The sequence below is a fragment of the Cyclopterus lumpus genome, chromosome 9 (assembly GCF_009769545.1).
Source record: "Cyclopterus lumpus isolate fCycLum1 chromosome 9, fCycLum1.pri, whole genome shotgun sequence".
Classification (NCBI taxonomy): Eukaryota; Metazoa; Chordata; class Actinopteri; order Perciformes; family Cyclopteridae; genus Cyclopterus; species Cyclopterus lumpus.
The window spans coordinates 20,174,409-20,187,627 of record NC_046974.1 but is presented as its reverse complement, the minus strand read 5'-3'; the positions used below and the strand labels follow the sequence as shown (position 1 = coordinate 20,187,627).

The following is a 13,219-nucleotide window of genomic DNA, read 5'->3' as shown; positions in this document are numbered from 1 at the left end:
CCAGGGAGAAATACAATTTCAAGAGAAATATGAAGAAATGTGTGCAGGTCCATCTGTCTGTGTTACACTGATTCTTCACAGTACCTATAAAAGTATCCATCTCACTAGACTTCATGTTTTAATTTACACAGTCACAGTGAATGTGATGTTTTTAATAAATCAATAATGAATAAAAATATCGCTGTTACAAAGTGAATAACCAGGGGTATTTAACCTAAATTAACTTCTCACTGGTAAGTTATTGTAACTTATGCTGCTTATAAGGACAGCTGGCTGCTCCACATTTGTAATTGATTTATTTTCTGTTTGTGTCTTTTCTGACACAGGTTCATAAAAAGGCAATTTCAATATAAATAAACATGAGGGGATGAATAATTATAATACCACAGAATTCAAAGCACTTGTGATATAGTTTTCTCCCCTAGTACAATATTAAATCCACAAAGAGGAAATTAGATTTTCTTATCAACCATGAAAACTTTATTGATTAAAAAGTTGTATTTGGGATATTTTTGGGAAAGGTTCCAGTATGCTCATTACATCGTCAATTCAGCAGAACATGGACGCTAACAATGGAATGCAAGGTGGAGCAACAGCTGCACAATATTATCAGTGGATTTCTGTACAATAACATCATTCAGATGACCACTGTGCTTTTGCTGACCAAAGTCCCACTGGGACGAGCCTCCTTCGGGCAGTACTGTCCGTCTCAGCACTGTTAGGCCTGCGGGGCCAGACTCCTACCCTGGATATGAGGCGTAGTGGCCCAGTGCTGACAGCAGGGCTGGGACAACGAAGGGCACTGTGTCATTATTGGAATAAAAAGGACTGTGAGCGTGGTGGTTGCTCCTTTTTTAATGCCCTCATTCTACCCACAGGCTTAGTCTTTCTTGGTCCTCTTGGCTTTGGCTATGTTGTCCTGACGTTTCTGCTTTTTCTTCTGTTCCCGGTCACGTGCCTCAATCATCTTGGCCAGTTTCCAGGACAGCAGTGCACTGGCAATGAAGAGAGGCGTGAGAGCCAGTATGACAGTGGTGAGGAAACCGTAGGGGTCTTTGGCAGCCCATTCCACCACATACTCTGCCCATGCCCGAACGTCAATCATCCTCGCCGGCAACAACAAGGCTTAATCAAACCTGAGAAAGGGCACCAGGAGAGAAAGTGGTGAATAATCACAGCAGAGTGATATGTAGAAAAAACATTCACAACAATAACCAATGGTTTATTGGTTTTGGATTGCACAAAAACAGCATGATGACGAAGCTACATTGGGTTCTCTAAAAGTGTGAACCAAATATACAACCTGTCTGGCAAATGTTACTTTCCCAAAATGATGCAAGAAGAAAAAAAGTACAAAAGACAGGCAATATTTCAGGACTTCCTGGTGACGTAATGGCTAAGGCACATACCACAGGACCACAATGTTCATACCCCTCTCACCACATATTTACTGTCCAACTATTTGTGACAAATCAACCTTTTAAAATACACACGGAGATATTAAAGTAATATCACCATCACTTAGTTCAATAATCATGTATGATATTGTACTAGATTTCCTGTTTTGAGTCAAACTATTTAATAAAAATAGTCAGGTGATGCTCATCAAAGTGGGCTGCATGGCCATTGGGAGTTAAACACAAGTAGTGAAATAGTAGGAGTAGCTATTTAGTAATTTAGGTCATAAAATATTCAGTACTGCTGAGTCAAAAGCAATTGGACTCAAATAATCAATCATATTGAGAATTATTTTTATTTTTTCGTTCAAGAACTCATGAAACATCTTGGAAATTAAAAATATTACAAAAACACGTTCATACGAAACTGACAAAAACACACTTGACTTAGTAACTGTACAATATTGTCTACATTGGAATGATGGATATGAAATAAATGTCCAGCGTTGTGGTACCAAGTCCAGTGATTACAGTCACAAAGAAATGGCAGCAGGTCCCGAGTGGTAAACAACGTTAGCTAGCTAGCTGTAACGTTAGCTAATTCCCAATTAACCCACTGAGCTCAACACAGGAAGATCACGTTACATTTTACGACATGTTTTTACGCCATGAGCCGCGTTTATCACAAAGTTACCGACAGGCCTCCCTGTGGTGACGAATCAAGTCCTCACTAGGGTCTTGTAAAGCGATGTAGCGTGGGTCGTTGCTACTTGTTGAGCGCTCCGATTTAACGGTCTGTCGTAAATCGATAAAGACCGAGCGGCTAACGAGCGTCAACTCGAGTCGAAGCTAGCGACAGTTAGCTTCTAATTACCGTAACTAACTAATCACTCATATAAACAGGATAATATGACAAATCCACACGCTCCGACACTAGGAAACATATACATATATGAGACGCAGATAATATAACGCTGGTTACACGTGTACTAACGTTAGCCCAGATAGCTAACACCCGCCCATCCGTAACGGCCCAACTTTAGGGGCCAGAGCACTAACGTCCGGCCGAAGGCGGAACTAAAAAGACGAGACAACGACTCTATACATTTCACATTCAAGTGATGGTGAAAACGAAGTCAATTTAAAAAACAAGCTTACCAATGTGCAGAAATGGTGTTTATATCCACGATAATAAGTACCCGCTCCTCCCTGTTCCGGGAAGTGTAACGTTAGCTGACGTGGTCCCGCTCGTGATTGGATATGACGCAATCCTGGGGCATGATGGGACTTGGAGTCCTTTAGGCTTAGCAAATGGATTTATAAATGATCAAAATACGGGGTACAGAAATGAAGCAGGAGTTATTGCGCTATTACCGAATCACAATATTTCATACAACGTGGGTCCCTGTACAGTATTATAGAAGAATGAATGAAAGCAGACGGATGGTCATAACACAATTATATTGTTGTTGTTGTTGTTGTTCTTTTATTCTTAAATCATTTTAGGAACATGAATATGTGGCACAATGCGAGTTGAAAAAAACGTTGCAAGGATGAGCCATACTCTGAATTACTGTGAAATCAAAGCATGTGCGATTGTTTTATTTATCTAGGGTGCAGAATTCAAAATGTGAACGTGAAAAGAAGTAAAATGTTGTGTCTTTGTGAGGAATGAATGTGTTGGATTTTTGAAAGTTTTGAAAGCAGACTTGTGAGCAGAGGGTTACTCTGTAAAAGTGTGGTTATAGCTCTCTTGTCTGCCAGGATTCCCTACAGAAAGAATGTGAATGTGTGTGTATCTCTCTTTGTGTGAGTGTGTGTGTGTGTGTGTGTGTGTGTTTCCCATCATGAACATCCTGCCAAACAAAGTCTGCTGGACAGTAATTATTGTAAAATATTGGATATAGATTAACAATACAAAACACAATGTGGTCGACTCTGATACTAGACATGGAATCAGATCACAACTACGCTAGCTGTTGAAACTTCTGGCCATGTGTGGAACTGCTCTGTCTGAAGAATAAACCAAATGAAAAAGCAATAGATGTGTCAACCAAAAAAAGACTCCATTGGCCCTCTGGGGAAGATGGCTAACATAACAAAAACGAACCTGCTGGCTTTGTGAACTTCCTGTGGGGAAGTATTGAAACCAAATCAGGTTAGGCCACATCTGCTCTGTCCATACAGCATGGATCACTTTCAGAGCAGTTCAAAGGCCAGCCTTTTAGACCTACTCACAGTGGAAGGAGAGGGGCAGCTGTGAACACATGCAGAGGACAAACACATTGCGAACACACTTTCTGGTTTGCCAGCATAGTTTTGGCCACGTTTTTATAGACAATCTAAAAACAGATCCCCAATCTGGTGGTTTTCTGTTGTATGTCTATAATCATTAGCTTCTGTTACATGTCTCACGAGGCAGGGAGAACCCAGGGGGTGGGCAATGCAGCCGCACCCTAAACCCAATGACTATTTTTCTCCGACAGAAGTGGGCCCCCTTTTCATGACGCAGCTATTCAACTAGCATTAACAACAGACAGGAAGTTGGACCATAAAACGACTGCACCACAATAGTAAACCAGCTCCTAGTGGTGTGTGTCATAATGATTACAAGAAAATCCACAAGTCTGGCCAGACATTGTGGAATTTCCAACATCCTTTGAATCTTTTTTTCTGTTGATAGATCGGAGTAAGTGTAGAGCAGAGAGGGCATGCATTTTCAGTTTAAAATGTATTGTACCGATCCCAAGATAATCCATGAGGACATCACCAGGGTTCTTTGCATTTATACTAATCTCTCCTTTAAAGTTAAGATGATCAGTGTGTATGTGTGTGTGTGAAAGAGAGAGAGAGACAGAGACAGAGAAAGAGACACGGAGAGAGAGAGAGAGAGACGTTGTTTTTCAGTGTGCTAGTGATTGAATGTCCACAGGCCTCAGCATATAGTAAACTGACCAAAATGACTGATTAGTGGCTCCAGAGGACAAGCATGTCAAGCTCCAGATATCTTTATGTTCCTCCTCCCACGCCCTCTCTGTCTCTGACAGCTGAGAGTCCTTTGGACTTAAGCCTCGAAAACAACCATCACGTTGTTTTTGAAGAAGCTCGATCCCGGGGTGGTAGCACAGACTCCAAAGGGAAAAAAAAGTCAGTTTTCTTGCCCCCTTTTACCCCTGTGGGAAACTGCGAGACCGCCCCTGGATTAAGTCCCCGCCTTTAAACTCAAATAAGAAGGAAACTTCAAAAGCCGTCGGCCGCCGGGGCTCCGCCCTCGCGCTCCCGAACGGCTTCACAAAGGATTTGCCGACGTTCGGGAATTCCGCCTACAGTTCCTTTTATAGCGCCACTCGTGCGCTGGCAGCTCTCCAGGATCCCGCCCATCCCGGTTACTTTGACAACACAAAGGACTTCACGGAACTCGCAAGCGCCGCCCCCCTTTCCAAATAAGGACAGCCTCTCCATGTACGGCAAACAATCGGTGCGAGATTGCCCTTTTCTCTTCCTTATCCCGTTTATATGATCGGAGAGGAACTGCGCTTCAGGTTGGAAGCGGTGCGATCATGGCCGAGCGAGTCCAGCAGCCCCCAGCCAAGCGGCTCTGCTGCAGGCCCGGCTACAACCCGGCGTGCAGGCAGGGGCAGCGGGCTGGAGGAGTCCTGTGTGGCGGCGCAGGGTCCGCTCCGGGAGGGTCGGGGAACGGAAAAACGCACAACCCCGAGTCGTTGCTCGACATCGCGGCGCGCAGAGTCGCGGAGAAGTGGCCATTCCAGAGGGTGGAGGAGCGGTTCGAGAGGATCCCGGAACCCGTCCAGCGGAGGATCGTATACTGGTCATTCCCGAGAAGCGAGAAGGAGATCTGTATGTACTCCTCTTTCAACGCCGGAGGAGAGGAAAGTGGAACTAGCGGGGACAATAATGACGAGACCCAGCTGCCTTTCCTACGGGGTGTCACTCTGCTGGAGGGTGGCTGGGTGGACAACGTATTGCAAGTCGGTGAGTGGACTATGCCGTTACAGAAATGCAGGAAAACAGCCGACAATAAACAAAACCTCTAACTCGCGCTGTTTGCCCTTTATCTATGGAACCATGCCATACTTTTAAAGGGCTCGTGTTGGCCTCGTAGCCTGGTGTATTATAAACAATGCAGGGTATTTCCACGTCAGTCTATAGCTGTGTGAGAATAGCCTATTTTCAGATAAGCCCGTAATAGTACCCCACTTCTCCCTGTTTTCGCCCACTGAGCTGCGCGCATTGAATTGCCCAGAGCCATCCCAATTGGAAGCTTAGCACTTTGTTCCTATTTTTATGTCTTTCCAGCTCTCCATGCCCCCACCAATGGGTACGCAGACAAAAGCCCCCTATATCTTTTCACCGCTGGCTAAATAGACGATATTTAGAAAGGGTGGGAGGGGACGGTGATTTAAAGCCACAGTGCTTCTATTTTGTTTGCCAAACACCTTTTGTGAGACGGACTGAAGCTTCTTCTGTTTTCCTCCCAATATCCAGTCAAAGCCCAGGCTACATGCAGCTGGTAATGGCGAAGATACATTTTTTTGTGTCTTCTTCGTTCAGTCGGCTGCGTTATTTTTTCTTTGGTAAAGCTCGGAGTAAACAGAGGGTGCTGTAGGCTCAGCAAACCCCCATGCCTGCCTTCCTCCCTGCCTGGCTGCCTGGCTGGCTGCCTTTGCCAGAGCCACAATATTTCACTGCAATCGTCAGTGCAATAGACTCAGCTGTCAATCCGTCTCCCCACCCTTGGAAACGGTTCAGGATTCTAATCCCATTACCCTCCCCAGTTCATCTGAATCTTAATGCATTCTGCAAACAAGATTTTATGCATGATCTTCCTCCTCCCTCCCCCTATCTCTCCCTTGCTCCCTCTCTCTCACTTCTTGGCTTACTATCCCTCCAAAGAATCCGTGTGGAGATGGCTTCAGCTCTTGTGGGCTCAGAGAATGTGCAGTGCACAATAGTAGCCATGGAGCAGGCAGACAGGCAGGCAGCTCTCCCTCCCTCTCTGGCCTGTTTACCAGATTCCCCAGCATTAGACTCATTTATCTGCTCACTCTTTTTGGGGGGAGGGCTTCGGGGGAAGCTGAACACTCAGCACAGGGTGAAATAGTGTACACCGCCAGTGAGGAGTTCCGTCTAAGTGGGTGTGCGTTTTATTTGGAGAATAATCTGAAAATGGTGAAAGAAGGGAATGGGGTCATTTTCTTTGGCCATGCGTTTGTTTTTGTGTGTGTGAAAGAGAGAGAGAGAGAGAGAGAGGGAGGGAGGGATAGGGGGAAAAAGATTATGCGTGGGGGTTTGATAAACACAGAGGGGGGATTGTGCATGCATCTGTGTGTGCATGTGTGTGTCTTCGCCTGCATGGGCTGTCAGTCTCATCCTGCATGCTCACAGAGAGAGGGAGGATGACAGGCGAATACACAGCAGGAGGAGGGCATGTTATGCTGATTGCAATTTTCGCCCCAGAATTTTTTTCTTTTTCTTTTCTGGGGCTGGGGAAAAATAAAGCCAAAGAAGAGAAAAGGATAAATAAAAGATGTAATCTACTCCAGGGGACAGGCAGCCACTGGAGGATGAGGACTTAAAAGCAGGGCAGCATGGGAGGGGGGCTGTCAGCCACATCACACACCACATGTATTGGCCCATCAAACACATACAGTGGGTCTGGCCTGGGAAATAAATAAATAAAAGTGCAGTGTGTGTGTGTTTTGTCAGTGGGATGGGATTCAGTGTTGATGATGAAAGACAGTAGAGCAATAGAATAGATGTGGAGGTTATTGTGTATGGGGGGGGGGGGGGGGGGGGGGGGGGAAGCTAATATACTTGAATGGATCTGCTGTCGCTGTATTCCTTTCCTCCCCCTCTCATCTCCTCCACCTCCCTCTCCCAAGTGAGCAGCTATAAAACTCTCCATATTTACTCCCCTAAGGCCAACTACCAGCCCCCAGTCTCCTGTGATTATTTATCTTTTTCTCAAAGACATTAATCACACGCTTTTTCCTTTTTTCCCTCCATCTCTTTCCATATATCAGTGTTGCAAAGGGAACGGATAGAGGGGGTGGTGGTGGTGGTGGCGTTTAAGGGGAAGAGCAATAGATCGGGTGATATCTAGAAAAAGAAGGGAAGCCTAGAGGGAAAAAGTGGGTGGAAAATGCAAAAGAGGAGAGAGGCATTGAAATGGTGATTGCAAGAGAAGGGGATGTCTGAAAGTAAAGAATGAAGCACAGAGAGTGAGATGGATAGGTTGTTCTTTCTCCCATGCGAGCTCATCTGTTCCGATGCCAGCCTTTGAGATAAATATTCATATATGAATGCCAGTGTTATCTAGCAGTCCGCTGCTCCTCCTGTTACAGCAGTGTTATAACAAACCCCAGCTCTGGCCCTCTTGCACTCGTTCTGCTGTCGAATCAGTGATGAATTTGTCAGCTGCTGAGCAGATAGCGGAACACATACTTCACCTCAACCTGTGTGAAAAGGCCCATGTGTGTGATAATACATGCAAGAACTGCAGATGAACGTAATGAAACATAGTTACATAGTTAGTAAGTGCCCGTAATCGTCTGTCTCGAAAATGACACTGTCATCAGCTGATCGCAGAAATATCAATAAATCTCACCGGTGGGCCAACTTGTCTTCGGCGTGTCCAATCGGGCCTCGACTAGAAAACTTCCAGAGCTTGCCCGCTCTGATCACAGCATCTGTTCTCCGGCCCCCTTGTGTAATTTCGACTCGGCAGCTCATCACGCTGAAAGGAAGGCTAGTATTATTGTGCCCCGTCCTCTAATTATAGAATCCTAATCCTATGGCTCTAACATGGCATGACAAAGCATGTTTGCACTTCATTACCCTCCTTCCTGTTTTAGTCCTCCAGTCTGGGTCAAGTTCATCCCCTCTCCTCTCATTCATGTACGACATGTCCTACTCCTCCCCCCTCCCCCTTCCTTTGGCCCCTTGTCCCCATATTTCTAACTCCCACCCCTCTCTATCTGCCTTCAGGGCTTTGTGCCAGGAGGTAAATAAACCATACCCCCACCCACACCCACACCCACACACAGACACAGACACACACACACACAGACACACACACACACACAGACACACACACACACACACCACCTCGCTCTCACTATCCTCTTACCGTAAGCCCTGTGTCCCTATGGAGTGACATACTGATGCCTGGCATATGTCGCTCTCTGCAATGTCATTAGCGTGAGCTACATGCTACAGCCTATTTATCCAGCTCCCCTTGTTAGGCTAATTATTCACATGAAGCTACATGTCATTGTATCATGCTGCTGCCCCAAATCTGAGTGACGACGTTGTCGAAGGCTGTTTTTAAATCCAACCAGAATGAAAGCAGATATGCACATCCCGTCGCCTATTTTGGTGGATTTTTTCCATGGCGGCGGTGTTGGACTGGATGGCCGACATTATTTTGCCGTTCCGCTGCTTAAAATACCACTGAATGTCCACGGCAGTCGTGCCTGTTTGAGTGTGAATGTCAACCTCCTCTGCTCCACCTATTTTGGAGACGACTCTGTGTGTGCTTGTCCTAGGCTCTCCTTATGCTCATAACTCAGGTTAATTTGTTCACGCTCGGGAGAATCTTAATTAGGTTTCTGCGTCATCTACTCTCACCTTCTTTTTTTTTATCATGATGTCAATGAAACGGTGAAATAACAACCGGGCAGGTGGTTCCCTGCTTTTGAACCTGTTCTTTTTTTTTCCTTTTTAATAACACAGATTTTGAATACCCTAACACAGTAAAAAGCCTGCTTTAGGAGCCATATATCATTTCCTGTTGACTTAAATACATGTGTGCTTAGTACTCAGGCGGAACCGTGGCAATATCAGACATAATTCACAACAATACAACACACCGGCTCAGACAACCCCCTCAAAACCAAAAGGGCTGATAAAACAACAAAGAATATTTGCACACACTCGTAGGTTATTGTGTGCAAGCGGTGAGCAAAATGCAGAGGAGAAATCTGTGCTACTTACAAAGGTGCTGTGACACCGAGCATGTTTGTGCACGAGCACTCTCGTGCACAAACGAGCACACACACACACACACAAACACATTTTTGCACTCTGGACTTCTTTGAACTAAGAATTCACAAGACTTTTCAAAGGGCTTCTTGAGGACCAACATCAACATTTCAAGCATTTCGTCTGCGAGAGGTGCAGAATTTGAGATGCCAAACGTAAATCTTGCACGAGCATGTCGTCTGTGAAGGCGCTATCGGGCCCGAGCTGGGTTTTCTCTGGGTGGGTGAGGGCTCGTTGTTTTTGTTTGTGTGTGGGCTGTTTCTTTTCATGTGGGCGGAACTGGTTTTATTTTCCTGTTGGGTTCGGGAAAAACCTTTATCTTTTTACAATGCCCGTCGAGATTGAGCCCACATGCCTTCCACCAGAGACAGGAGAGAGGCAGAACTCATGCTGTTTAACTGCGTGAAACCAATAAGTTGTAAAGAAGCAGGACTGAGACGCTGACGCACTATGTGACACAAGACTTTTGAAAAATAATTCCCGCAAAAACAACAACAACCCTGTTTGATGTTATTCCAAATGGTAAGCGACGGCGCAGTTCTTTTTGAAAGAATCTGGCGAGGTAAACCTTGAAGTCAGCTAATCGGGTGCCGTTTGTGGACCAAGCTCTTAGGTGAGAGCGTTGAAGGAGCAGTGATCCTGGATCCGGTGCCTCAGGTCTTCCCCCAGCCATGTGACTATCCCTGGGCTTGTATCGTCATGGAAACATGGCTGAGCCGAGAGCTAGTGTAAACAAATGGCCGTCCAAGAGGGAGGAGAGAGACAGAGAGAGAGAGAGAGAGAGAGGGGCAGCAACCGCATCCATGTGTAGAGACATTGAGTCTTTGGGGAAAGTGCTCTCTCTGACTGACTGTGTGCATCTGAGAGCAGCAGATTCCAGGCCTTTGTCCCATTATGTCGGCTGAATGGGGGAAAAGATGTGCTACATTTCGTCTGCCGCTTCATAGAAATACGCTAGCTTAGCTTAGCTTGGTGCACATAATGTTTTTATAGACAAAATATTGTGCATTATTATTCTTCAATGTCAGTTCACTGTCACTATGGTTTGCTATGTGGCATTGCTTGGTGTAGGATAATAATGGGTAATTAGTTATTGTACTTCTAGCTGCACAGAATATCTTCCTTGTAAACTGAAGTTTTGAATAATCACTATGAATCTGCAATGTGTTCGTATGATAATTACTAACATCCTAAAGAGTTTCAGTGGCGACTCAAGTTTCCCCCTTCGATAACTTACAGACAGACAGTTTTCTGTCTGGGTGGCCCCCGCAAAGATCGAGTCCATAAAGCGAAACCCTGGTGTTGTGGTGCTGTGCCCATTAAGTGGGAGATGACCAGTGGTTCTTCGGCTTGCATGTCATGTTCCCACCGCGTCAGAAGTTTCCACAAGGTCCCAAACCTTGACACGGCCCCAACTCCAAACTCTAACCAACCCCAGGCCCAGATGTGCCTCTAGATAGATTATTCCCACCACATACCATAACTTCCTCGAGCCAGCCGCGTTCCATCTCCTACACCCAGTCATAACGGTCTCCTGCTCTTCACATTTCCAAGACTGTACCCAAGATGTACCCATTAGACAAGCCCTGCTGCCATCTCGAGCGAGCTCGGTCCACCTTATTTCCAGTCTTTCCACCTGACTGGAGCCAGCCTCCCTCCTAGTCCCATTCCCAGTCCCAGACGTAGCCGCCTCCTCCCCTCCCCTCTTAAATCACCATTCCCAGCTCCAGCTCTAGCCACCTTGCGTCTGCCACGCTCCCAGGGCCTATTACCAAGCTGTCCAAAATTACCCTGCGCGCTAATACTGGCTCACTTTCAGAGACGCTCGATGTACAAGATCGGCGTGCATCGCCCTCTGTTAAAATAAACCAGCTAAAGTAATAAAGTTCCAGCATGAGCTCTCTAACGTCTGCCCCAGTCCCCGTTCCAGCATGACTTGTCTCCTGTCCCAGACTGTGGCTGCTGGGTGTGCGTCAGCATGGCCTCTCGGCTGGCTGACTCTGTCTAGGAATCCAGTGCTCCTTCCACAGAGCTCCTGTCCCTCTCTTCACTCTGAGCACAGGGAACGAAGGAGAGGGAACGTGCCATAGAAAGGCTACTAAATCCACCATGACAAGGCCCTATTAAAAGCTGTTTTTTTCTATTTCGTTTAATGACTTTTATCACCAGCCGCCCTTCTCTCTTCGATTTGGCAATAATAACAACAGGGGAATGCAGCACTCAGCGTTCTCCTATCTGATGCTCCCTTTCACTTTTTTTTCCTTCTTTTTAATGAATTCCTCTTTGCACCAATGGGCTGCTGAAATAAGCACAAAGCAGGCCAAGACTCTGCTTACTGCAGTGGAAGGTTCAATGTATGTATTGTGTGTGTGTGTGTGCATTTGTGTGTGCATTTACTACATGAGTATGAGAATAAAGGCTACACATGCTGCCACATAACAGAGCCTCTCTGTTCAGCAGTTTGCTCAACAGCTGTTTCTCTAAAGAAACAGACTAAAGGCTACAGATGATATTTCTGTGTGTGTTTGTTTGTTGGTGGGTGAACACAATCCAGGCATACTTTGCTAGGAGAGTAGAAAATTAGTACCTGCTGTTGTCCCAGATTAAGGGCATTCTCTTCGCTCCATCCCAGACAAAAATGAATTGGTATAGCAAAGAGCATCTCACCTCATAGTGCTTGATCTATAATACATTGTACTCAAATGGCACATGGACACTGCATATTCTCCACCTGATACCCACACAGGACATTCAGTAGTGGGGGGATTCTTTCAGACCATTTTATTTTTCTTTGTAATCTGTGTGTGAAGACGGGCATGTGCGTCTATGACTTAACACCGCATGTTAATGGCTCAGTCAGCACGTTTATGGCTGTGTGTCAGGCTGAATAAAGGCAAGGCATGTCAATGATAAGAGGGTGGATGACATTTCCGTCTGTCATCATTCCCACACGATCCCATTTCCACTGTTGCGCGCGCACACACACACACACACACACACACACACACACACACACACACATACATACCCTTGCCTGCACGCGTGCTTTAAGACAGACGCTTGCTTCATGGTACCGGTGACTAGGCGCCTTAGAGTAAACGACAGCAGAGGACGAGGGTTTACCTGCCGCTGACCCCCATCGCACACAGGCAGAGGTGTTCTCTCATCGACTGGTCCCTCCCCCAGCACTGAGCTGGCCCAATGCTGACCTCTTCACTTAACCCCCCCCATTTATTTACTAAAGCCAAAGGTCAATCTGGTCAGACTGTCCCTCCGGTGGCCGATTGCTCTGCCTGACAGACGGGCCCATGCTCACGTTATTGTTTTCCAATAAACATCACCTATAACCAAAAGGGAAAGACTGATAGCCTGATTGAATATGCGGCCATCTTTTCCATGTTCCGGTAAGCCATTGTTCTCACCCGAGAGATCAGTCAGAGAGGGACAGGGCACATGGTCGGTTTTGTTTTTGTCCTTTTGTGGAACCCGAGCCAGATTCTAGAGGGGGAGTTTGCCCGGTTCTCTCTTCTTCTTGCCCCGAAGGCTTGAGTGCTGTGTGAGCTATGCGGAGGAGGAGGAGGAGGAGGAGGAGGAGGAGGAGGAGGAGGAGGAGGTCCTGAGAGTGTGAGGTGACTGTGGCTGCGTCTGGTCCAACGATGTCGTGGCTGTGTGGCATGTGAGACATGCATTCAGTGCTATGTGGAGGAACAGGGGCTGAATAGAGCTAGAAAGGCTCTCCAGGCATGAGAGACAGACAA

At 46.3% G+C, this 13,219-nt stretch overlaps 2 protein-coding genes across 2 annotated transcripts in view; one reads left to right on the top strand and one right to left on the bottom strand.

Moving 5' to 3' along the window:
* Positions 1 to 837: 837 nt before the first annotated feature.
* On the bottom strand, positions 838 to 2,667 carry smim15 (small integral membrane protein 15). The gene is made up of 2 exons (XM_034541997.1): positions 2,556 to 2,667; positions 838 to 1,136 (listed from the first exon to the last, which is right to left on the bottom strand). The coding sequence occupies exon 2, from the start codon at positions 1,103 to 1,105 to the stop codon at positions 881 to 883; it is 225 nt and encodes a 74-aa protein (XP_034397888.1). The 5' UTR covers positions 1,106 to 1,136; positions 2,556 to 2,667; the 3' UTR covers positions 838 to 880.
* Positions 2,668 to 4,646: 1,979 nt separating this feature from the next.
* Positions 4,647 to 13,219, top strand: part of LOC117736598 (zinc finger SWIM domain-containing protein 6-like) — a 43,551-nt gene continuing 34,978 nt past the window's right edge. The window contains exon 1 of the mRNA XM_034542038.1: positions 4,647 to 5,390. Within this exon, the coding sequence (XP_034397929.1) occupies positions 4,958 to 5,390 (433 nt within the window). The 5' untranslated portion in view covers positions 4,647 to 4,957. The remainder of the gene's footprint in view (positions 5,391 to 13,219) is intronic.

Coding starts and splice junctions, on each gene's coding strand:
- smim15 (XM_034541997.1), bottom strand. CDS start 1,105: ATGATTGACGTTCGGGCATGGGCAGAGTATGTGGTGGAATGGGCTGCC.